General features: G+C 37.6%; 3 protein-coding genes and 3 non-coding genes across 7 annotated transcripts in view; 3 read left to right on the forward strand and 3 right to left on the reverse strand.

Moving 5' to 3' along the window:
• LOC120420560 (mucin-5AC) overlaps window positions 1-6,038 on the forward strand; it is a 147,789-nt gene extending 141,751 nt beyond the window's left edge. The window contains exon 8 of the mRNA XM_039583626.2: window positions 2,185-6,038. Coding sequence (XP_039439560.1) covers window positions 2,185-4,179 — 1,995 coding nt within the window. The 3' untranslated portion in view covers window positions 4,180-6,038. The remainder of the gene's footprint in view (window positions 1-2,184) is intronic.
• A 2,227-nt stretch (window positions 6,039-8,265) lies between these two features.
• LOC120420563 (B9 domain-containing protein 2-like) lies at window positions 8,266-8,989 on the forward strand. Its single transcript, XM_039583635.2, has one exon. The coding sequence runs from the start codon at window positions 8,312-8,314 to the stop codon at window positions 8,987-8,989; it is 678 nt and encodes a 225-aa protein (XP_039439569.1). The 5' UTR covers window positions 8,266-8,311.
• Window positions 8,970-23,487, forward strand: part of LOC120420562 (ras-related protein Rac1-like) — a 54,184-nt gene continuing 39,666 nt past the window's right edge. The window contains exons 1-4 of one of the 2 annotated variants that reach the window (XM_039583631.2): window positions 8,970-9,365; window positions 17,632-17,838; window positions 17,902-18,058; window positions 18,111-19,367. In XM_039583631.2, the coding sequence (XP_039439565.1) occupies window positions 8,970-9,365; window positions 17,632-17,838; window positions 17,902-18,058; window positions 18,111-19,360 (2,010 nt within the window). In that variant the 3' untranslated portion in view covers window positions 19,361-19,367. Of the gene's footprint in view, window positions 9,366-17,631; window positions 17,839-17,901; window positions 18,059-18,110; window positions 19,368-23,487 lie in introns of those variants that run through there. The other variant, XM_039583633.2, reaches the window with a different exon arrangement.
• Trnaa-agc (transfer RNA alanine (anticodon AGC)) lies at window positions 9,410-9,482 on the reverse strand. Its single transcript has one exon. It is a non-coding gene; the product is annotated as a tRNA-Ala (tRNA).
• Trnak-cuu (transfer RNA lysine (anticodon CUU)) lies at window positions 9,561-9,633 on the reverse strand. Its single transcript has one exon. It is a non-coding gene; the product is annotated as a tRNA-Lys (tRNA).
• Trnan-guu (transfer RNA asparagine (anticodon GUU)) lies at window positions 10,184-10,257 on the reverse strand. The gene has a single exon. It is a non-coding gene; the product is annotated as a tRNA-Asn (tRNA).

Genomic DNA, 23,487 nt, shown 5'->3' on the forward strand with positions numbered 1-23,487 from the left:
ATGCAATCGCAACGCAATGTGTTTTGTATTTCGCATTTTTCTACTCTCTCTCTCTCTCTCTCCGCCTAAAAGTAGACCGTTTGGTGCACACCATTGCAACGATTTGTAACATTTTTAGTGTCATGTTTAGTTAGCTGCCCCAACTTTCATTGGTTCCGTGTTCTGTGTTCCGCCAAAACAAAACAAAACAAAAAAACGCATATTTCCATTCGATTTAACTTCATAATTGTTGATGTTGTTTTTTATTATTATCCTCCTCCGTAATCATTGGTTGAGCAAAAACACAATAGATGAATGCATTTTATCAGTAGCTTTTGTCTGTTTCTCTCTGATGATTTTGTATAGAAAAAAAAACATTTATAGTTATGTTTAGCGTCAAATTGTATTATGTTAGTGTGCGCGAGCTGTGTGCCAGTGTATGTGTGCTTGTTTCATACATTTTTTTAATAATTAAGCGCCCCCGCTAGGTAGTGATTGTAAGCAATTATTTATTGTCGGCTTTGAAATTTGATACAGATTCCACGCACGCGAAACAATAGAAAAGGCCATTTTGTGACAATGATCCAATGTCCGCTTGATATGATTGTTTGCAAAACCCCGTTTAGTTTTTACGAGTTGCCAAATTATCTGTGACAAAAAAGAAAATATTTGAACTTATAGCAGGTCTCTAGCTACAGAATAAAAAGAGGCTAATTTGCGAACAAAAAAAAACACACTGAATTATAGATGAGCAAAATATAACGAAAAATGTTAGACTTTAATAATGTAGCGAAAAATTTAAACCATGTGATTGTCGATAAGAGTGCGCGTATGAGTTGAAAGTTTGAAGAGAATGTTTATTTTTTTAATCATGATTAGTCGTAAATCTAGCGTAAAAATAAAAAAAGAAATAGGTCGTTTCTACTGTTCATAAGCATCATATTCATATTATTTTTCATATGAAAACTCAGTAGCCAGAAAAAAGGATAATTATTGTACACTATATTCTTCTCACCGTCATCGTCATTGCATAGCTCCCAATTCGAAATACGAAAGACTTGATACCCCTTCCCCAACAATCACAAACACACATTTAGTTTACATTAGAGCAATCCATAACCGTAAGATATTTATTTCTGTATTACAAGCAAGCAGTTTTATAGATATTCGCCCTGCTCCTAGTATTAGTAACGGATAGTGGAAACCGCAAACAAAAAAAAACAATTACAAACAATTTACAGCCCTTTTCAAATACATCGAATAAAATCCCAAATTTGTTGGTTTATTTCCTCGAAAGTCACAAATTTTCCAACAGATGGCAGCACTGCGCTGCGCTCTAATCGCACAAAAGTTTGCGCGCAAGTTAAACACACCGCCATCTGGATGTCACGTTCGCTTTCATGATTGCCAATGCATGTTTGTGGTACCCTGCATGAATACATTTTTAAGTTTATTTAAAAATCAAGGTCAGATTACCCCAACCTTAATTTCCGACAAATTGAAACCTACTGCCCTGCCTTTTTCCCCAGTTTGCAAATCATCCCACCAGAGCCCAGCCTACACGGTCTTATGATTCTCCCTAATCCCACCCCTGCTCACCGAGCAGCACCGTCATCCTTCATCCGGTCTGAGAACCTCACCCGAAAGCCCAAACCCTAACCCAAACCACCGAAGAAAAAAAAAAGGAAGAAACGACCTCCAGTCTAATCCGCCCCGTTGCGCGCCTACATGTATGTAATAATTTGTGAGCCCGTCCCAACAAAAAAAAACAAACGAAACGAGCACAGTCATATGATATTCGATTTGCCTACAGCCGGGCGCGCTCGCCCGCGCTCTCACAAAAAATAACAACTTTTGATTTATGTGGCTCTGTACAAATGTGGTGTGTTGTGGTGTTAAACATCGCTAGCGCTACATGTCGCAGCTAGTCGTGCACGTTTTTGTCCGTTTGTCTGTGGCCTTTTGTGTGTGCTCGTTTGTGTTCTTTAGGCTAGATTTATTCAGTGTTGTTTGTTTCGGCATGTGTGAATGTTTTTTTTTGTCGTTTCAGCTTGCTCACTTCATTGCCATAACCAAAACTCTGTAGCGTTAACACGCAGCTTCAAACTCTGGTGGCAGTCGCGTAAACCAAAACAAAATGTGTCTTTTTTTCTTTTTCTTTTTCCTCACCCACCCGGACACGTGCTTCCCATGTTCACCCCCTAGGATGACTTTAATATCGCCACATCGTCACTCCATGCGCTCAGCAATAGTATGACACTGGCACGTAATGAAGCAAAGCAAAGCCCGCACTCGTCGCCGCGGTTGCCCCGGCGTGCACCGAATCCGAGCGCACCGGTGCTAACCAGTAGTAACGATACTTATTCAGGCGGCCCCTCGTCGTTGCAGTCCAGCGGCAGCACCTGCAGCAGTATCAGCGGTTCCACCAGCTCCAGTTCCTCCACGGCGTCCTCGGTGTCAGCGTCAGCGCCATCAGCGGCGGCCGGTACCAGCGGATCTAGCCAGCAACAGATGGCAGCAGCAGCAGCATCGCTAGTGACAAGTCCGGCGGCGATAGCGGCGGCTGCGGCCGCTTCTGCACCGCCCTCGATCGCCACGGTATCGCACACGGTGAACGGGAACGTGGCCACGCACACCAACATCTCACTCACCACTATCGGCAGCACGGCCAATCATGTGTGCACGGCTGGTGGTGCTTCCGGGAGCCAAGCCAACAACCTTGTCAAGTGTAATAAGTCCTCGTCCTCGTCTCTCCTATCGCAGACACAAACCCCGGGAAGTGGTGGCGCCAGCAGTAGCAGCAGTTCGACGCCAACCCAGCAAAATCGACTCAGCGCCCCGGCTAGCTCATCGGCGGTGACACCTAGCGGAGGAGTCCCCAGCGGTTATGTTCTCTACAAGGCGCTCAACAAAGCTCTGTCCTCGGACAGTCCATCGTCGAGTTCGCTGGAATCCATCTACCATCAGCAGCACCATCACTTGATGCGGCAAAACACAAGCACGCCACCACCTTTACCCCCTCGGAAGTCCTCACCCGGGATCCTAACCTCAACTTCCTCTAGTGACGCTAGTCGCCACAAGGTGGCCACACCACGCACCCAACAAACGTCAACGTCCGCATCGGGAGGTCAGCTGCAGGCGTCACGCAGTCAAAACCAAAACCAAATCAACTCCGCCTCTAGTCTGTGCAACCTGTCCAACCAGGTGGCCACCAGTCTGAACCTGAGCCGTAGCTCGGAGAATATCTCGAGTAGCGCAAACAACGTTCCCAGAAACAAAGCTCCTCCCGTTCCCAAGCACCAAAACCTCGACCCGAACACCCTCTCCAGCTGTCCCTGCCAAACTCCCGCCAAACCACCCGACCTGAAGCCACTTCCCGAACCAGACCTGGACAAAGTCATCGTCGGACCCGCCGAAACCATCGTCGGTATCATCGATACGCGACCCCTCGAGGCCCGACAGCCCATCATCCTCAAGGTGGACGACAAAGTCGACCAGAATCTAGTCCTGACCAGCGCCAGCAACGTCTACCAGTTCAAACCGACCTCCCTCAACGGGATCCTCTCGAACGAAGTGACCGCCATATTTCAACCCATCATCCACCAGGCGCCACCACCTCCCCAACATCACCACACCCCAAAGCAACCCCAACCCCAGCCCAGACACCAACACCAGCAGCAATCCTCCACCCCCTCCAGCCAAGCCTCGAACCAACACCAGCGGCACCAGTCCCTCCCGGCCAACAACGCCGCCCTGAACGCCAAAGCCCCCTCCAAATCCATCACCACGTCCCAGCTGTCGGCCGCCCTGTCCTCCATCACCTCCTCCCGATCCGCCACCAACCCCCTCCTCTACGAAAACGTCAACCTCACCACCCTCAAAGAGTGCAACGGAGCAGGCGGCGGCGGCGGCGGCGCCACCAGCAGTACCAACAACAACCACCTGAACAGCAGCGCCGTCGCGGCAGCAATGGCCGCCTCGAGCAGTGCGGCTAGCAGCAGTGCCGCCAACAACAACCACACGAACGTGCCGTACGAGAACATCAACCTGGAGTACATCGCGCGGCTCATGCAGGAAGGCTACTCCAAGGAGAACGTCATCACGGCGCTCGGCATTTCGCGCAACAACATCGAGATGGCGTGCGACATCCTGCACGAGTTTGTCACGAAGAGCGGTGGAGGTGGGGGCGGCCTCGGGTGAACGGACGGAACGCACGGAACCACATAGACTGGGAGGTGAGGGGGCGGAACGGATAGCGTCTAGATTATTTATTTAACAAAAACAAAAAGAAGTACAGTACTGTGACGAACGCGAGAGGGAGGGAGAGGAGAGGTTAGATTTTCAAGATGGCTGCCACAGCCGAGCACGCGTGTTTTGTAGTGTGAAGAATAAAACAATCATCATAGCAATAAACGGAACATGTATCTTTTTTCAGTGTTTTCTCTGTAAATATAGCGAAAATTTTGGAAGCTAAGCACCGAATCCAGCCCTGCCGCTGACAGTGCACGATCAAGGAGGCGTGAACGCTAGAGGTGAGCAACTGTCAAGCGCAGGGTTGGCATCACCTCGTGAAATAAAATCAACACACAGAAGGAAAAAAAACACACACGACTCTTGAAGTGAAGCTTTATTTAGTTCCTTACTAGAAGGTAAATGAATAAATTATACATTATAACTGTATAGAATCTATATAGACAAATGGAAACTGAACTAATCAACCTTATTTTTTGTGTATTACTTTTTTTTAAGTTGATTTTGTTGGATAAAAATTACACAATTCTAAAAATCTTCTAATCATCGAAGTCAATTGAATGTCGTTCTCCGTTGATTATGCACCTTTGAATTTACAATAGTTACAGCAAAACGATACCGGTTAGTGATTCAGGTTAATTTAGTTGTTAGATTATTATTTTAATTTACCAATTTTAGTTAGTCTAAATTTTTGCCTTACCCTTGGTTCAAAAAATTAAATCGATAAACTTGTCAAACAAGTACAGATTTCCTCCTTTTCAAACGTACTGCAAGCAATAGTAATCGAAAAATAAACTGAAAATTTTTTTTCACACTTTATTTTCCCGTGCACTGAACAAACTTAGCAAAACTAAAAAAAAGATGTTAAGTAGAAGAGCAAAGTTGTAAATACTCAAAGTAAAACCAAATCACAAAATGAACATGATCTGATCAAAAATAAAACAAAAAAAAAAGAATTAAAAAAACAACTCGTTGCAAACATCGAGCGCGAAATACATGGAAGATCACAAATGTTAAAAAATTAAAAACAATGCGACAAGAATTGCGCAAAAGAGTCACCGCACACCTTCTCCAGCACTTTCAGATGTATTTTTGTACTCTTCCACGCCACAACAAGAAGTGAACAAAACAAATCGAGTTAGTGAACCAATAGTGAACGATTTATCCTGTCGAATTATACCAGTGTTTACCACCACCACCAACAAACAAACATCATCAACACCATCGGATTCAGATCATCAAGCCAGGCACCAAAGTATACTACGATGAGAAAAGGAAAAAAACATCAAGCAATTCTGGAATGGGACGCCTACTACTCCTACTACGGCTACTATTTGTTTTCGGAAAAAAAAATGTTTGTCTCTCCTTTGCTCTCATCCACACAGTAAACAAACCGAATTTTTGACATCAGAACACTAGAAATGCACCCAACTTTAAACAACAACAACAAAAACAGCAACATAATCACCCAAATGGAAGAAAATATGTGAATTAAAAACCCTATTTCAACTCCCGCATAAACAGAACCAGTTGTACTACCTAACTACCTACAAATCACGTTACATAAACACACAAACACACATTAAGAATTATTCCAACTGATTAGCGTTTGCAGATAAAAAAAAATGGAACAAGAAAAAAAACTCAAAAAACAACCAAACCAAAACAGATAACACACAAAGAATCAAGTTTGCAACCGGAAATTCAAAACAAAATGAAAACAAATCATTGTAAGTTAAGAAGAAAAAAAAAGGTATTGATATATGAAAATATTTGAAAAGTGAATTAAATAAAATGATGAAAAATAACAGGATTTTCTTGAGGTGTCATATCACAGGTCCTTTCTACTCTAAGCGGTGGCTTAGAGGGAACATTTCTGTTCCCTTTTTGGAAACATTTCTGTTTAATTTGATATAAACCAAAAGTTATTCCTAGTCCTTTTACAAGCGTTTTACAAAAATATGTCCAACGTCTATTCTAGTCAGACGAGAAGGCACTGGAGCAAACGCAATTTCTATTTTCGGCAGAGTTCTTTTTTCTATCAGCGCACTTGGGTGGCTGCCAAGTGCTGTCAGTTTATATCATTTGAGCCTTAGTTTTTTTTTTGTTGTTGTTGTTGTCTTATTTTTGGTGGTCGAACTTAAGTATGCCCCATACACTACTCTGAAATGATTTATAATTCTTAAATCCCAGATGGCGACCAATATGGCGATGAAAACATATTGAAAAAATGCTTTTTCAATTTAAAAGGCAATCAAATATTCAAATTTGACTGAATTGGAGTAGCAAAACTCGATTTTTTTTCGGGATTTCGTTTGTTTTATAGAAAGTTGTTGGTCTGCCAATCTAAGCAACTTTGTCGAAGACATTTTGGTGTCTTCAATCTCGCAATCTACGCCTTCTACGACCAACATTAGAGAAAGCGTCTTAGAAAACCATCAAAAATCAGTATTTTTGAACGTAAGAAATACAGGGTTGAGTTTTAAAGAAATGTGATGTGCTCTAAAAAACAAAACTAAAACTGACGGATCAATTTGGCAAGTCAAGTGCCACCCTGCCAATATTTTTTACGCTTAGATTTTTTTGAATTTGTTAACGATGGATATCAAAAATCCAAGAATGTAAGCTTGTTGTATACATGTTTGTGAATATTTGGTGAAAGTTTGATGCAATTTGGATGATTTTTAGGAAAACTGAGTGGTCCATAAACAACGTAAATATTGGCAGGGTGGCGAGTTAAGTTACCCCTTAAGGGTAAAAAGTGACAGCCATTTTAAGGTAAGAAATATGCAAATTTAATTATCTCGAAAAAGCGCAAGCCAACATTTTATGCACAGGGTTGCATTCGAAATAGCTGGTGTAGGAGTCGTCGCCCTGGGTCCTGTCTTGGTGGAGTCGCTGGTTGGCAGTTGGACTCACAATCCAAAGGTCGTCAGTTCGAATCCCGGGGTGAATGGAAGCTAAAGCGTAAAAAGAGGTTTGCAATTGCCTCAACAATCAAACCTTCGGACACTAAGCTTCGAGTAGGAATCTCGCAATCGAGAACGCCAAGGCAGCAATGCATGCTGTAGAACGAATAATTTGATTTTTGATTTTGAATTTTCAAGGGCAAAGTGTACGGGACCACCCTAACGAAATTCGAAAATTGTACAACTTTATATTCTTTTCATGCAATGTTGCCTGTTGAATCTGAATCTACCCTCAGAACTGAGCAAAAATGTTAAAATACCGAATTTTGTTTTTTTTTTGTAATTTCTATATAAAATTATCATATAAAAAAATCGTCGACACTGAAAAAAATGTACAAAAATCCTACACCCAACTGGCAGTCGCATGATTGTGATGCATGGCGGCATGAAAGTATATCAGAATCTGCATGAAATCTGTCCTCATGCATTTTTTGCGATATAGGAGTATGACATTTTTGCCCGTTACCGACAATTATCGACATTACCGACGGCTTTTTGGTTGTATTTCACAAAAAAAAACACTTAGCAGAACGAGGATTGAACCACCAACTTCTTGGTTATTGATCCGATACGCTACCACCGCGCCATGGACGCTTGATGAAAAGTGAGTGAAAGAGCACCAACATATGCTTCTCTTTGGAGTGTTGCTCGGGGACGGGCCAGCTTTATATGTGTTGGTGAGAACTGCAGATCGCTGAAATTTTTACACGCGGGCAAAAATGATCTATGGGCTTGCTGCAAAAAATATTATAAAATATGACATTTTCTGCAACAAATCCAATGTTGCAGATTTTGAGATATATTTTTCCTTTGGGTGTATATTCTACGAATTTTGCCTCCTTCCCTTATTTAGTAATTCGAAAAACCCAATTACTAAATAAGGAAAAGATGCAAACTTTCTAAAATAAAGAAATTTTGTACTATTTTTTATTTCAGTTAAGATCTATATTTTTACAAATTTGAATTATTTAATTTAATCCAAAACTAAACTTATCACAAACTCATCATCAAGACATCCCTCTTCAATTTCATTTTCCAATCCGTTCCACGTGAATCCGTGCCCCGAACCACGTGCAACCTCCATAACAACGGGTCGCTTCCATGACAACGGTATGTTTGGCCACCCCACCACCACCGTACCGCAAAGTGTCATTTTCGTATCGCACTCCAAACAAAGTGGTTCCCCTTTTAAAAAAAATAAAGCTACTAAATCCGGTGATGCCCCGGCGGAAGCCCTGTCCCCTTCCCGCCTAATGGCCGAGCTACACATCCTGGGAGAACTGTGCCACGCGTCGCATTTTGAAGAGCCGAACCTGTTCTGCAAGTGGAGCGTCCAGTTCGGGTCCAGCTGGAAGGTGATCGAGGGTCACTGCGAGGGACAGAGTGCCGCCAGTACGGCCCGCGTCGACCCCCGGCGGTCCCACTTTGGAACGCCGCTCGATTTGCACCTGGCCTGCCGGGGAATCCAGGGTTGGCCAAAGCTGCACGTGGAACTGTTTGCGCTCAACTCGTTCGACAACTACTGGCCGGTCGGGTACGGCTTTGCGTTTCTGCCGACCCAACCGGGGCTGCACCGGATCCGGGTGGCCACCTGGAAGGTTTCGTCGGCCAAGTTTGTCGACACGGTGCGGGAGAAGTTTCACACCGGTGGGTTCACCGTGGCCAAGAGTGACATCGTGTTTTCCGGCATCGAACGGTACAAACTGCTGACAAAATCAGCCGGAAGTGTCGAGGTGGAGTTGATGTTGATATTCAAAAACTTTGCCGAAAATGGCGTCGAATTGCGGTGAAATTTTAGCGATTTTGCTACTAGTAGTAGCTGTAGTCGGAAGTTACGGACAGCATAGCAATCTGCAGCACTTTGTCAAGATTGATGTTTCCAAAGTGAACCAGAAGGTGGCCAACGAAACAGGAACCACTACAGTTCCTGACAACACTTCAACAACTGTCGAAACTACTACAATTAGTAGCACAACGCCCGGAAGTACCAGTACTACCACCGGAAGTAAAACGGAAACGAGCACGAGTAGTACAACAGTTGCTTCAACAACGTCTCCAAAAACTACCCAGACGCCACCTAAAGCGGAAGGACCTTACGAACCGCCCAAAGAAGGTCGTCTCGTTAAGACCATTCCCATCGGGTACTATTGCAGCTGCGATCTGAAGGTCAGTATCACTTGCAACGTTGGCTACAACAATAAAAAGCAGCCTGGAGATGCGGGGCATCGATCCCCGTACCTCTCACATGCTAAGCGAGCGCTCTACCATCTGAGCTACATCCCCAATTAATTTACTGTTAAAGAAATCAACAGAAACTGACCAATAAAGGTTACATAGATAGAAGCTTTAAAAAATACTCTGCGCCCAACGTGGGGCTCGAACCCACGACCCTGAGATTAAGAGTCTCATGCTCTACCGACTGAGCTAGCCGGGCCGACAAAACACCAAGTTTAACTTATTCTAGTAGTAATCATCAATAAAAAAAAACTCTAAATTTGAAAGGAAATAATTATGGTTGAAACAAAATGATGGGAACATTTAGGAATGTTGACAGATTTTATTATTGAAAAAATGTGTTTTATTACATCAGAAAATGGGGAATATTTCACTTTTCGAGCCCAAGAATTTCAAATAAGCCTTATTTAAAACCATTGCCATATTTACTCAAAGTTTAAGATAGGGACCATCCATAAACTACGTGAGCACTTTTTTTTTGTAATCTCAACCCCTCTCTCAAGTTTAGCGACCCAAAATCAAATTCGAGTGGTTGTTTTTGTTGTGATTGGACTGCTAAATGAAAATTCTCAAAATTTCGCTACTGGGGTCATATTTGAGTCAAAATAATGCAAAAGCAAAACAAAATTGAACAAGAACTAAGTAAAATTTTGGCAATGATTTCGGATAACCTGGATCTGTGTCTGGGGTGTATTTTAAATAAAAGTCACGTAACTGCATTAAAAACGATTTGTTTCCAAAAAGTTACTCGCCCCCGGGTGGACTCGAACCACCAACCTTTCGGTTAACAGCCGAACGCGCTAACCGATTGCGCCACGAAGGCGGCTTATTTTAATTTATATCCTCAACATCACTTTTTTACTGGTTTAAATCAAGCAAGGTTGAAAGAAAATCATAATACGTTCAATTCCTGTAAACAACGACTGACTGCGGCACAACACGAATTGATCAAGATGTTGTTAGTAAATCGAATGGAATTATTATAGCGGTATTATTATTATTATGTTTTGTTTGATGTTGCAGTTGACAACAAATTAGCAAGTTTGCTAGTTAAACTATAGCTATAGATATTAAATTTAAATTATAGTCCGTACTCGATTATCCGAAAATTTGACTATCCGAAATTCGGTTAAACGAAGCTTCTAGAGAGCCTTCGGAAAATAGAATAATGAAAAAAAAAAACAAAATTTTACAGTAAACACCCAAACACAGCCATTTTTGCCGCCATCTTAGTTTATATAGACTATTAGATCACTTTGGAGAATATTTCGAATCATATTTTAGGTCAGGCATGCCAGATTTGCGGATTTTTAAGCACAGGCTCAATGCTCAAACGTATTGTTTGGATTTCTTATGAAATCATTTGCTCACAATAAGATAAACGTTTTACGGTTCTTCTGCTCAAAAATATATTTTAAAAGATTGTTTTAGAAATCAAGTTAAATTTATTTGCGTTTTTGTGATGTGCCCGAAAATCTGCAAAATCTGGCATGCCTGTTTTAGAGAAAGAACTTTATTTTCAATAGAATTAAAAAAAAAAATCTTGTTTCCGATTCCGAAGAGTTTATTATTTGTTGTGAAATTTTGGTGAGGACTTCAGATAAGTAATCGAGTTCAGGCTGTATTCGACAGTATTCTCTGGATAATAAGTTTATTTTATTTCATTTTTTTGCCAAACATGTCTAAATTCGTAAAAAAATCAAATATGTCTAAAATATAAGCAATCAAATGCACCTGAGCAATTCTCTGAGATTTCGGTCATTCGATTTTTTTTTGTATTTTTTAATCCGGCTGAAACTTTTTTGGTGCCTTCGGTATGCCCAAAGAAGCCATTTTGCATCATTAGTTTGTGCATATAATTTTCCATACAAATTTGGCAGCTGTCCATACAAACATGATATGTGAAAATTCAAAAATCTGTATCTTTTGAAGGAATTTTTTGAGCGATTTGGTGTTTTCGGCAAAGTTGTAGGTATGAATACGGACTACACTGGAAAAAAATGATACACGGTAAAAAAAATTTGGTGATTTTTTTATTTAACTTTTTATCACTAAAACTTGATTTGCCAAAAAAACACTATTTTTTTTATATGTTTTAGAGGACATAAAATGCCAATTTTTCAGAAATTTCCAGGTTGTGCAAAAAATCATTGACCCAGTTATGATTTTTTTAATCAATACTGATTTTAAAAAAAATGAAAATTTTGGTCGCAAAAATTTTTTAACTTCATTTTTCGATGTAAAATTGAATTTTCAATCAAAAAGTTCTTTAGTGAAATTTTGATAAAGTGCATCGTTTTCAAGTTATAGCCATTTTTTTGTAACTTTTTTCAAAATAGTCGCAGTTTTTCATTTTTTTAAATTAGTGCACATGTTTGCCCACTCTTGAGAAGAGAGAGAAGGTTGAGCATCGGGCGAGAGCGGACGTCTGGCAACATCGGTCTCGGGTCGTAGTGGTTTTTGCAGTTTTTTTCGGTTTTATGTTGATTTTTTAATGTGGAAATGTGTTGTGAAAAAGGAGCATTTTATCTGGTGTGAAAAGTGTGAAAGTGCATCTTTATTAGAGAAGTTGTATTTTTTTTCTTGAGGAATCACGAATGCTTCATGCAACGCAGACCACGGCGGTTTTACCCCCTTGGCCGGATTTCTGGCTAGTTTCTGGGGGCTGAGTACAAGCAGGTGATCTGTGAACGGGGCTGAGTTTTTTTATTTAGGAAGAGATAGTGATCATTGTTAAAATACAGCTGCAAAATGTTGTAATTTTGTGAAAACCACGCAATTGTTCAAGATGGCGGGCGCGTCGCGAAAAGAATCGAACGTCAAGGCGAGAAAAAGAGCGTGAGAGTGATTTAAAAGAGCAGAAGAGCGGGCGAGTTTTGAAAAAAAGATTTGAGAGAGCGCTTTGGAAGAGAAGAGCGGGAGAACAAAACAAAGAAAGAGCCGTTAGAGTTGTGGTGTTGGGAAGAGTCGGCAACTCTCTGAGTGGTTTTGAGGGGACGAATAGCAGAAAGAGGAAGCAAGAGAGAACGGTTGTGAGAGTGCCCCTGGAATGACGTCTGATCGAGGTGTACACTGCTGAAAGAAATGTCATGGGGTGAAGCTGTGTGTGTGTGATGCGATGATTGCCACAGACAAGTGGAAATAGTTTTTGTTTTTAACTTTAAGAAAATGATGAGGAAATTAAACAAATTGTATTCTTTTTGAGAGGGGAAAGTGAGACATGAAAAATGAAACAGAGAAGAAATGCCAGCTCAAGAGTCTTTGAACATGAATCGCTTCATTGATCAAAGCTAACAAACATTGACGCAAGAGGATCCCTCAAATTTGGTGAGCTCGTTCTATGTTGTGTGTGTGCAAATGCGTGTTTGAATGAGAGTGTATAGTGGGCCACGAACTATAATTTCTATGCATTTTCTTTCAGGATAACGTAAAACAAATATTTTCTTTTTATTAGTACAGTTTTTTACGCGTCGGTTAAACTTTAGGATTTGAACGATCAATTCGATTTTTTTTTAAATATAAATATGCTGATTAATCCCATTACACAAAAAATAATTAAATTCTAACTAATTAAATGCTTTTTGAATCGGTCGTTTTAATTTAAATTCTAACTCTCGCATTTAAATAAAACAAATGAATAAATAAATATTTGATGTTCACTCCGCATTGCTGTAAGAGTTTAAATTCAAGATTCTAATTATGCGTTAAATCATTTTTAACCTCGAATTTCGCTTAAACACACAATAATTTATAGAAAAATATACAAACTTCGCTTTACTCTTACAGTCAATAGCTTGAGTTTAACAGCAGACATGTTAAAACTGTGTTTAATCGGCATTGTTTTTACCTGAGGAAATGGTTGGTTTAGTATTACTACAGACAATTTAATCATGCACGGCTTCGTCGCGTTGTATCTGCCGTGGCTTTAAATCGAATATATATAAATCATGCATCTTTTATACTGTACATCTGTATAAGTTTAATAATAAAAAAACTAAATCTACTTGACTCGCCCGCAATACCTTTCGGGGTATATCCTAGGGTTCTACCTCTCCTACTAACATTGAGTCCAAAACCTCCCTACAAACATCTATACCACTAAGGTGACGTAGGGGTCCCTGCGCACTTTAGATAGGTGTTTACTAACATTCCTTCATTTCCCCGAGGATAGCTTGGACCCGGCGTGGACCCCCTTATGCCCTGGGCTGTATTACACACTCATCAAAAGATGAAGACATGGTATCTCCCGTGTTGGATTATTGTTCCAGATGAGGGTCTAACACAACCAGACCAAACAGTGGGATAAGCGTTGTGGAGCCTTCCGGTGGTGGGGCGTCCTCCAAATGCTAATGCTAATGCTAATGTTTGCCCACTCTTGAGAAAAATATTTTTGAAAAGCTGAGAAAATTCTCTTTATTTTGAGTTAGTTGATACGACCTTTAGTTGCTGAGATATTGCAATGCAAAGGTTTAAAAACAGGAAAATTGATGTTTTCTAAGTCTCACCCAAACAGCCCACAATTTTTCAATGTCGATATCTCAGCAACTAATGGTCCGATTTTCAATGTTAAAATATGAAACATTTGTGAAATTTTCTGATCTTTTCGAAAACAATATTTTCAAAATTTTCAAATCAAGACAAACATTTCAAAAAGGCCAAACATTCAATATTATGCCCTGAAAAGTGACCTAACCTGAAAACGATGCACTTTATCAAAATTTCACTTAAGTACTTTTTGAGTGCAAATTCAATTTTACATCGAAAAATGAAGTTGAAAAATTTTTGCGACCAAAATTTCGATTTTTTTAAAAAAAATCAGTATTGATTAAAAAATTTATAACTCGGTCAATGATTTTTTGCACAACCTGGAAATTTCTGACAAGTTGGCATTTTATGTTCTCTAAAACGTATCCAAAAATAAAAAAAATTAAAAATAGTGTTTTTTGCAAATCAAGTTTTAGTGATAAAAAGTTAATTTAAAAAATCACCAAATTTTTTTACCGTGTATCATTTTTTCCAGTGTAGTCCGTATTCATACCTACAACTTTGCCGAAGACACCAAATCGCTCAAAAAATTCCTTCAAAAGATACAGATTTTTGAATTTTCACATATCATGTTTGTATGGACAGCTGCCAAATTTGTATGGAAAATTATATGGACAAACTAATGATGCAAAATGGCTTCTTTGGGCAAACCGAAGGCACCAAAAAAGTTTCTGATTAAAAAATACAAAAAATAAAATCAAAGAAAAAAGACCGATTCCGTGGAGAACTGCTCACCTGGGTGATTCTCGGCCAACTCACACAGCAGTTGCTCCGACCCCTCTTCAATTTGCGTGAAACGTTGTTTTAAGGGGTAACTTTTGTCCCTGAACACGAATCCGAGGTCTGATTTTTGATATCTCGTGACGGGGCGGCGGTACGACCCCTTTTATTTTTGAGCATGCGAAAAAAGAGGTGTTTTTAATAATTTACAGCCTGAAATGGTTATGAGATGGAAATTTGGTGTCAAAGGGACTTTTATGTAAAAATGGACGCCCGATTCGATGGCGTACTCAGAATTCCCGAAAAAACCTATTTTTATCAAAAAAAACAAAAATAGTTTCAAAAATTTGCCATTTTTTGTTACTTGATTGTAAAAAAAAAATGTGGGACATGTAAATTTATGGGACATTTATAAATTTAAATGAACTTATCGAATCAGTAGGTCCCAAAAAGGTATTTTTGTATTTAGAATAAACTTTTAATTTCGTGTTTTTGAAACTTTACAGGGTTATTGTATAGGGTCTAGCTCATTTCCCCGAATGACATTTACCCGAATGCCATTTCCCCGAATATCATTTCCCCTAATCGGCTTATATCCCCGAATATCATTTCCCCTAATCGGCCATTTTCCCAAATGCCATTTCCCCGAAGTGACACTTACGCCAATTGCCGTTTATTTAAATTTAAATTTTCATATGGGACCATCCATAAACCACGTGGACCCTTAAGGGGGGGTTTCTTTTTCTTGTTTTAAACATCAAATTTGAGTTCTGCAACCCCATTTTAGTCAAATTTGAATAGTTGATTGCCTATTAAATAATAAAATGCTTTTTTTTCAATATTTCAACACCGCCATATTGGCCTTGGATTTAAATGTTCTAAATCACTTTAACGTAGTTTAGGGGACATACGCTCGACAATTAAAAATAGGCATAGCAATTTTTTTTCGTGATTCGATTATCCGAAGTTTCGATTATCCGAAGTGAAATTTTTCCGAAGCCTTCGGATAATCAAGTCTGGACTGTATTAGGTTTTTTTTGTTCAATTAACATTTATATTCAACCGCATAATTAGATGTTGTTTTTGAGAAATTTGCAAGGAAATTTGTCTTTTTTTTCGAATTTTGTCAAAGAACCCAAAAATCGGACAAATAGGTACATAAGGCTGGTTCAAATTTTATTTAAAGTTTTTGTTGATTATACTTTTCGCCAAATCCCAAACCAGCAATGTGAATAAAATGATCAGTGTGTACGGGGTTCTGTACTACGAAAATCGCAGGGTATGTTTTTTGAATCATAAAAAATAACAAAACTTCGATTGCATTATTATTATCATGTGTATAAGAAAAAAGTATTTGTTTTGAGAATATATGTATAAAAAAAGGTCTGTAACAATATTCATTGTATTTGAATTTGTATTGAATCCCCCCTAAAATGCTACGTCTGTTCTGTATGAAGCCAAAAAGGAGGTTGATCATTCAAGGCCAATACGAACCTTTAAATATGTTGTTTGATGTGATAAAAATTGTCATCATTTTTTTTTCTTTTAAAATGCCATTTCCCTGAACGCGGTCAAGCGGAAATGGCATTCAGGGAAATGGCATTCAGGGAAATGACTATTCAGGGATATGACTAATCGGGTAAGTGGCATTCGGGATTGTGGCCCATTCGGGAAAATGGCATTCGGGGATGTGGACGATTAGGGGAAATGGGAAATTCGGGTAAATGGAATTCGGGGAAATGACTATTAGGGGAAGTGTCTTTTCGGGGAAGTGGCATTCGGGGAAATGTCCCTTCGGTAATATGGGTTTCGGGGAAATGTCATAGATTCTATTGTATAGATTGTAACAATGTTCTACAAAATTGTAGAACAGACAATTCCAGAGTTTTTTTTGAAAAGGACCAATAAACTATTTTCTTTCATGTGTTTATAGGACCTAATAAAAAAAAACTCTAGAATTACACAAAAATTGATATGTAAACAAAAAGGGTTTGCTTCAGTGATGTCAACCATCGCGACGCTCATTTTAGGTTCGCGGCACATTTTTTGTTTGTAGTGATTTTCAGTTACGGAATTTGACAAAGTTGTGTATGAAGGACTTGTAGAACACACCAAATCGTACAACTTTGCTGAACATAGTATTGATTTTTGATAAATACAAAAAAAGTTACAACCAAAAATGTGTTAGGCAAACGAAAGCATCGCGAACCATTGGTCCTGAGGTCTGGAATCTTCTTGTAACTTTTTGCGTATGAATTTTACAGCTATACAATGTTCTGAAGAAATGTTGCTGTTGATGAGTTCTACAAGTGCTTGAAACACCATTTTGTCGAATTCCGTAACTGCAAAGCACTACAAACGAAAAATGTGCCACGAACCAAAAATGAGCGTCGCGATGGATGACATCACTGGTTTGCTTATAAACATCACGCGTTATCGCGATTTTACGAAAAAAAAGTTTTGAAAAAGTCGATCGTAGATTCGAAAAGGATTCGTGATCATGGACAAAAGATACCCCTTTAGGACAAAATTTCACACAAATCGAAGAGGGGTCGGGGCAACTTTTCCCGGTTTTGTGTGAGTTGGTAGAGAATTACCCAATAAGAAGAAAACTATTTTCTTGTAATTTAATAGGATATCAACTATTCAAAATTGACTAAAAAAATCAAAAATTCAGAAAAAAAATGCTTTGTTTGTGATTCGATTATCCGAAGTCCCATACTAACCTTTGGATAATCGAGTCTGGAATGTACATAATAACATATCTGTAGTTTTTTTTGAAAAGCTCCAATAAACCAAATTTTCAGTTTTTGCTTTTTGGGTGTTTTTGAAACCACCTTGAGTCAGGGTTTATTGGACCTTTTCAAAAAAAAAACTCCAGATATGTTTTACTTCCGAAAATTTCGATTTAAAAGATTTCAACAACTCTCAGATCAACATTTGCGACGTAAACTGCTGCTGCGACATCGACTGCAGCGACCAGATCCTGCGCACGTTCAGCTGCTCCGAAGAGCGGCTGGACGTGGCCGAGTATCACCACCGCGAGGGACTCCAATCGTGCGAGGTTCAGGGTGGCCTGTTTTGCCTGGTCGGCGAGCATCGGCCACCGGAAGAGGGGGAGGATGGCGGCGGTGGTGTGGTAAGCGTGATAACTGAAGTATATCGAAATCATCCATAGAAATTATAATTTAAAATTTTCCAGTTTTACGATCCAAGTCTAAAGGAATCTTCGACCAAGTACAAGTGGAGTGAGATATTTCCGGTCGGGGATGTTCCAAAGCGAGGACCGGTTTCAACCTATCGTGTCAACGATCGGATCAAACTGTACAACGAAACCAGTGAAAAGATTGAAACTTTGAGTAAGGAATTAATATGTTTACAATGAGTCAAAATTGACCTTTCTTCCCGCAGCTCTTCCGTTCTCGCTAACCAACTCCGAGTGTCAGCTGGCTCAACCGGTGCGCTACCTTCGCGATCAGTCTACCGAGTGTCTCCGATCGCTGGAAGATCTGGAGCTGTTCAACCTTGCCTTGCTGGAGCAGCAGGCATCCGTCCGATATCTGCGATCGCCCAAGGCGGAAATCATGGAACACTGCCTGGACGAAGACTGCTTCAATAGCTCGGTCCGGTTCTGCGATCTCTCTGGACAAAACTGTCAAAAGACGAACCAGAGTAGCGTCAACGATGCGGAAGGGTCGTACAGCTGGTACTGTCCGGAGGTCAAGATTCGCTTCGTACACAATTACACTCACTTGACAGCGATGGAAACTAGACTGCTGTGCGGATCGATAGACTTGGAACAGGACACCATTTGGCAACGGATTTCGGTCGAGTTCAAGCGGAAAGACGAGGAGAAGTTCTCCCGGAAGGTCAGCGGGAATCTGGGATACCTCGTGGGCAAACCCGTGCTCGTAACACGTCTTCTAATCCCAGAAAATGACACCGCGGAAGAGAAACGATCCAAAAAGTACATGCTCAGGTACTTCACAAACGGAACGCGCGATCCGGACGAAACCTTCCGTCTAAAACTGCCCAAAAGTCGACGCAACCAATGCGTACTCAACGACCAGTTCCACCACCAAGTCCTGTTTGGAGAAAGCCTCTGGACCAAGTGCAACTACTCACCCCAGCTGAACGTCAGCATCGAATCCAACCTAACCCTATTCTGCCAACAACTTCAAACCAACATCAACGACCTGCTTCTACACAACCTAAATCCAACCTCCAGCGACTACAACTCCCTCAACCTGTACCTCTCCAAGTACGGCAACCCGGTCAACCGAAGCTCCGACTGGATCCAGCTCAACTCCCAAAACTACATCAACGAACCGGTGACGGCCTCGTCCAACGGCGGAGGATCATCGCCCAACTCCCAGCTGTTCAGCTGTAACAACATGCTGCTGAACGTCAAGTATCAGTTCTACCACGGCAAAGCGACCGTTCGGCATGTGCCCCGCCAGAGCGTGCTCCAGGAGGCGGAGCTGGTCTTTGGGCCGCGCGTGAATCTGCAGTTCACGATGGACGAGGAGATTCGGGTGCCGATCTACGTGCAGGTGCAGTTCTTCGACTTGACGGCGGCTAGTGGGGGAAATTGGCTTCGAGGAAGCAGTTTGCACTTGATTGTGTTTGTGTTTAATTTGATGGTACTATTAATAAAGTAAACATTGAGCGGAATAAATAAAAGTCTATATGACAACTAACTCTTATTGGACATTGTGGTTGAAGAAGCATTAATTGAATTCTTCAAGCGTAAATCTGAAGGGATCAAGAAATTATTCATCTCACAATAATTTTTTTAAACAATTTTGAAATTTAAAGGTTTTCAAATTTAAATTTTCTAGGGTTTTATGGTTTTAGAATTTCAAGCTCTGTTAATTTTAGAATATAAGAATTTAAAATTTTAAGGATTTAAGAATATTAACATTTCTAGTATTCAAGGGTCCTGATTTTCAAATCAATGAACAGAAAACACTCACTCATCGCCTATCCATTCGTCGCCTATTCTAACCCGCTAGCATTCATGAGCGAATGATACTCGCAAGCAGTCAGCGAGTGGCCTGAACTGTTCACTCAGCGAACAAATACATCGTGAAATTTTTTGCCTACTCCGTCGCTCGACGACACTCACACACTACCACGCTCAGCGAAGAGCTATTCTCACAAAACGGCAGCGCGGCAGTCTTTTTGTTTTCCCGCCCTCAGTTTGCCATCAATTTGATTTTTCTTGGTGGATGTTTCTTTAAATAATGCCTATAATGTTATGAAATCAAAATAAATGCACAATTTAATTGATACCTAACATTGATTTTAGGCAACCCAAATCAATGAGTATAACGCAGCGCATCAGAGAAAAAATGTTTTCAGTTCAGAGTGATCGGCGACGTTCGGCCTGCCTGAGCCGTTCGGAGACTGAGCCGATCAGAGAGAGAAGGAGAGTAGAAAAAAGAGTGTTCGGAACGAATGGTTTCAAAGTGACAAACAGTAGGAATTCATCAGGGCAGTATCGCGTCGCCTGCTATTTGTGCTCGCGAATGGAATGATGGTTGATTTTGAGCAATCAGGACTCTTGCGTTGTATTACAGTTTTTCAGTATTTTTAGTATTTTTAGTATTTTTAGTATTTTTAGTATTTTTAGTATTTTTAGTATTTTTAGTGTTTTTAGTATTTTTAGTATTTTCAATGTTTATATTTTTTATAAGTATTTTTATTTTTTTTTGTATTTTTAAAAAATTTAGTATTTTTAAAAAAAAATTAGAATTTTTGTTTTTTTTTGTATTTTAAAGTATTTTTTTGTATTTTTAAGTATTGTTAGTACTTAGTCACTCTTATTTTTTGTATTTTTAAAATTTTTAGCATTTTTAAAAATTTTGAGAATTTTTGGTTTTTTTTGTATTTTTAAGTATTTTTTGTATTTTGTGTATTTTTAAGTATTGTTAGTACTTTAGGCCACTCAAATCCCATTTTCAAATTCCCGACTTTTTTCAGACTTTTCCAGAATGCTCAAATAATACGCATTTTTTATCTAAAGAATGATTTCAAACAAAAAAAAAACAATAAGAAAAGTCAATACTAACCACCAAAAAAAAAATTAAATGAATTTAAAAATAATCCAAACATAGGCATTTTTTGTAAATACAGAAACTAAACAACAATTTAAAAAAAAAAAAACTTCAAAAATGGAATTTAATTATTATGATTCTGAATAGAAACACAAACAATTAGTCTTTAAAAAATCGAAAAACAGTACTTATAACTTCCATGTTATTTTCTAAATTGGCAAGAGTATAGTTTTTGATACTTCGTTTTATCTGGAAATGACAAAAAGTCAAAGATAACTGAACTTAAAATTGCGTTCCTATTTTTAAACTTCATCATCATTTTAAATCAAAGAATGATTAAAACATAACTGCTGATATTATTCATTCAAAAGATTTAGAAATATGTCAAGGAATTTATAAAAAAAATTGTTTGCCAAGTTCCCTTTTTAATTTTGTAATTTCTGATATTGTATTTTTAATCAATGTTAATTTATCTAGTGGTCAGTATTTGACTGTATCTGACTTTTTTTTTCAATGAACATTCAGTTTGATGTGATTTTATGTTTTACCACTTATTTTAAGCAAAATGTTTGAAGAGACAATTTTTTTACAGTTTGGAATAACTCTAAATTTGTTGGATTATTTTTTTTTGCAATTTAAAAATTTTCTTTATGTTTTCAAAACGTAAAAAGTTTTTCAATATTGGATTTTATTCGTTAGTTAAGTTTTCCGAAAACTGAAAATCAAGCTTTATGTATAGTACACAGAAAAAAAATCATGGTAATATTACATCTGGGAAGGGGTACATCTTTTATGTCAGAAAAAAGGTGTAATTTTACCTCTGAAAATGTGTAATTTTACCACTTTTCTGGTGTAATGTCACTTTTTCAGTCTAAATTGAGGTAAAATTACATCATAAAAGAGGTAATATTCAACCTTCCAAAATTACAGCTTCCAAATTTACATTATTTTTTTCTGTGTAGGTTATTTACCCATACTCTCAAAAAAAGTTTAAAGGCAACATTTGAAAAAAAAATATTTTTAATTACTTAATGAATTAAGTTAAAAAATTGAAAATATTTACCAAAAAAACTATTGCCAAACTCAAGTTGGAATCTGTTTTTAAATATTCAATCTATGTGACAAAATGAAATAGAATCATAACTCTAAGCTGGCCATTAGGCTCTATTTTTATATTAGTTTTTATGAACTTAATCTCTTGTTTGATAAACAAATATTAATAGAGATCATATGATTCATGAAAAATATTATGAAGATCTGTGTCAAAGACTCCAATATTAATTAAATTTTAGAATGTCTTAAACAGCTTTTCCATACTCAAATATATTGATATAGTGAAAAGAACCTTAAATTTAATGTAAGTTACTAAAGCAGAATTGAGCGAATTCAATTTGAAAATTGCACAAAATATTACAAAATTATTCAAGAGTTAAAAAATTATTTTCAAACAAGTATGCTTAGAATTCCCTACTTTTCCCGACTTTTAGACAAAAATCAGAAATTCCCGACTTTTCCCGATTTTTGGCGGATTTTGGCAAATTCCCGACTTTTTCCCGATTTCCCTGTACTTTTCGTAATCTTGAGATATTCAGTATTTTTGGCATTGTTAGTATTTTAGTATTGTTACTATTGATCATGGCAATGATGGAAGTCTTTACGTTAATTAATTTTAGTATTTTAAGTTTTTTAAATATTTTTAGTATTTTTTTTCATTTTTTTTTGTTTTTAAAGTATTTTCTGTATTTCTATAATTTCTAGTATTTCAAGTATTTAATTTTTTTTAGTTTTTTTTAGCATTTTATTTTTTTAATATTTCAGAATTTAACAGTTGAGGAATTTAAGAATTTGAGAATTTAAGAATTTAAGAATTTAAGAATTTAAGAATTTAAGAATTTAAGAATTTAAGAATTTAAGAATTTAAGAATTTAAGAATTTAAGAATTTAAGAATTTAAGAATTTAAGAATTTAAGAATTTAAGAATTTAAGAATTTAAGAATTTAAGAATTTAAGAATTTAAGAATTTAAGAATTTAAGAATTTAAGAATTTAAGAATTTAAGAATTTAAGAATTTAAGAATTTAAGAATTTAAGAATTTAAGAATTTAAGAATTTAAGAATTTAAGAATTTAAGAATTTAAGAATTTAAGAATTTAAGAATTTAAGAATTTAAGAATTTAAGAATTTAAGAATTCAAGAATTTAAGAATTTAAGAATTTAAGAATTAAAGAATTAAAGAATTAAAGAATTTAAGAATTTAAGAATTTAAGAATTTAAGAATTTAAGAATTTAAGAATTTAAGAATTTAAGAATTTAAGAATTTAAGAATTTAAGAATTTAAGAATTTAAGAATTTAAGAATTTAAGAATTTAAGAATTTAAGAATTTAAGAATTTAAGAATTTAAGAATTTAAGAATTTAAGAATTTAAGAATTTAAGAATTTAAGAATTTAAGAATTTAAGAATTTAAGAATTTAAGAATTTAAGAATTTAAGAATTTAAGAATTTAAGAATTTAAGAATTTAAGAATTTAAGAATTTAAGAATTTAAGAATTTAAGAATTTAAGAATTTAAGAATTTAAGAATTTAAGAATTTAAGAATTTAAGAATTTAAGAATTTAAGAATTTAAGAATTTAAGAATTTAAGAATTTAAGAATTTAAGAATTTAAGAATTTAAGAATTTAAGAATTTAAGAATTTAAGAATTTAAGAATTTAAGAATTTAAGAATTTAA

Source organism: Culex pipiens, chromosome 3 (genome assembly GCF_016801865.2).
Source record: "Culex pipiens pallens isolate TS chromosome 3, TS_CPP_V2, whole genome shotgun sequence".
Classification (NCBI taxonomy): Eukaryota; Metazoa; Arthropoda; class Insecta; order Diptera; family Culicidae; genus Culex; species Culex pipiens.

Coding starts and splice junctions, on each gene's coding strand:
- LOC120420563 (XM_039583635.2), top strand. CDS start 8,312: ATGTTTGGCCACCCCACCACCACCGTACCGCAAAGTGTCATTTTCGTA.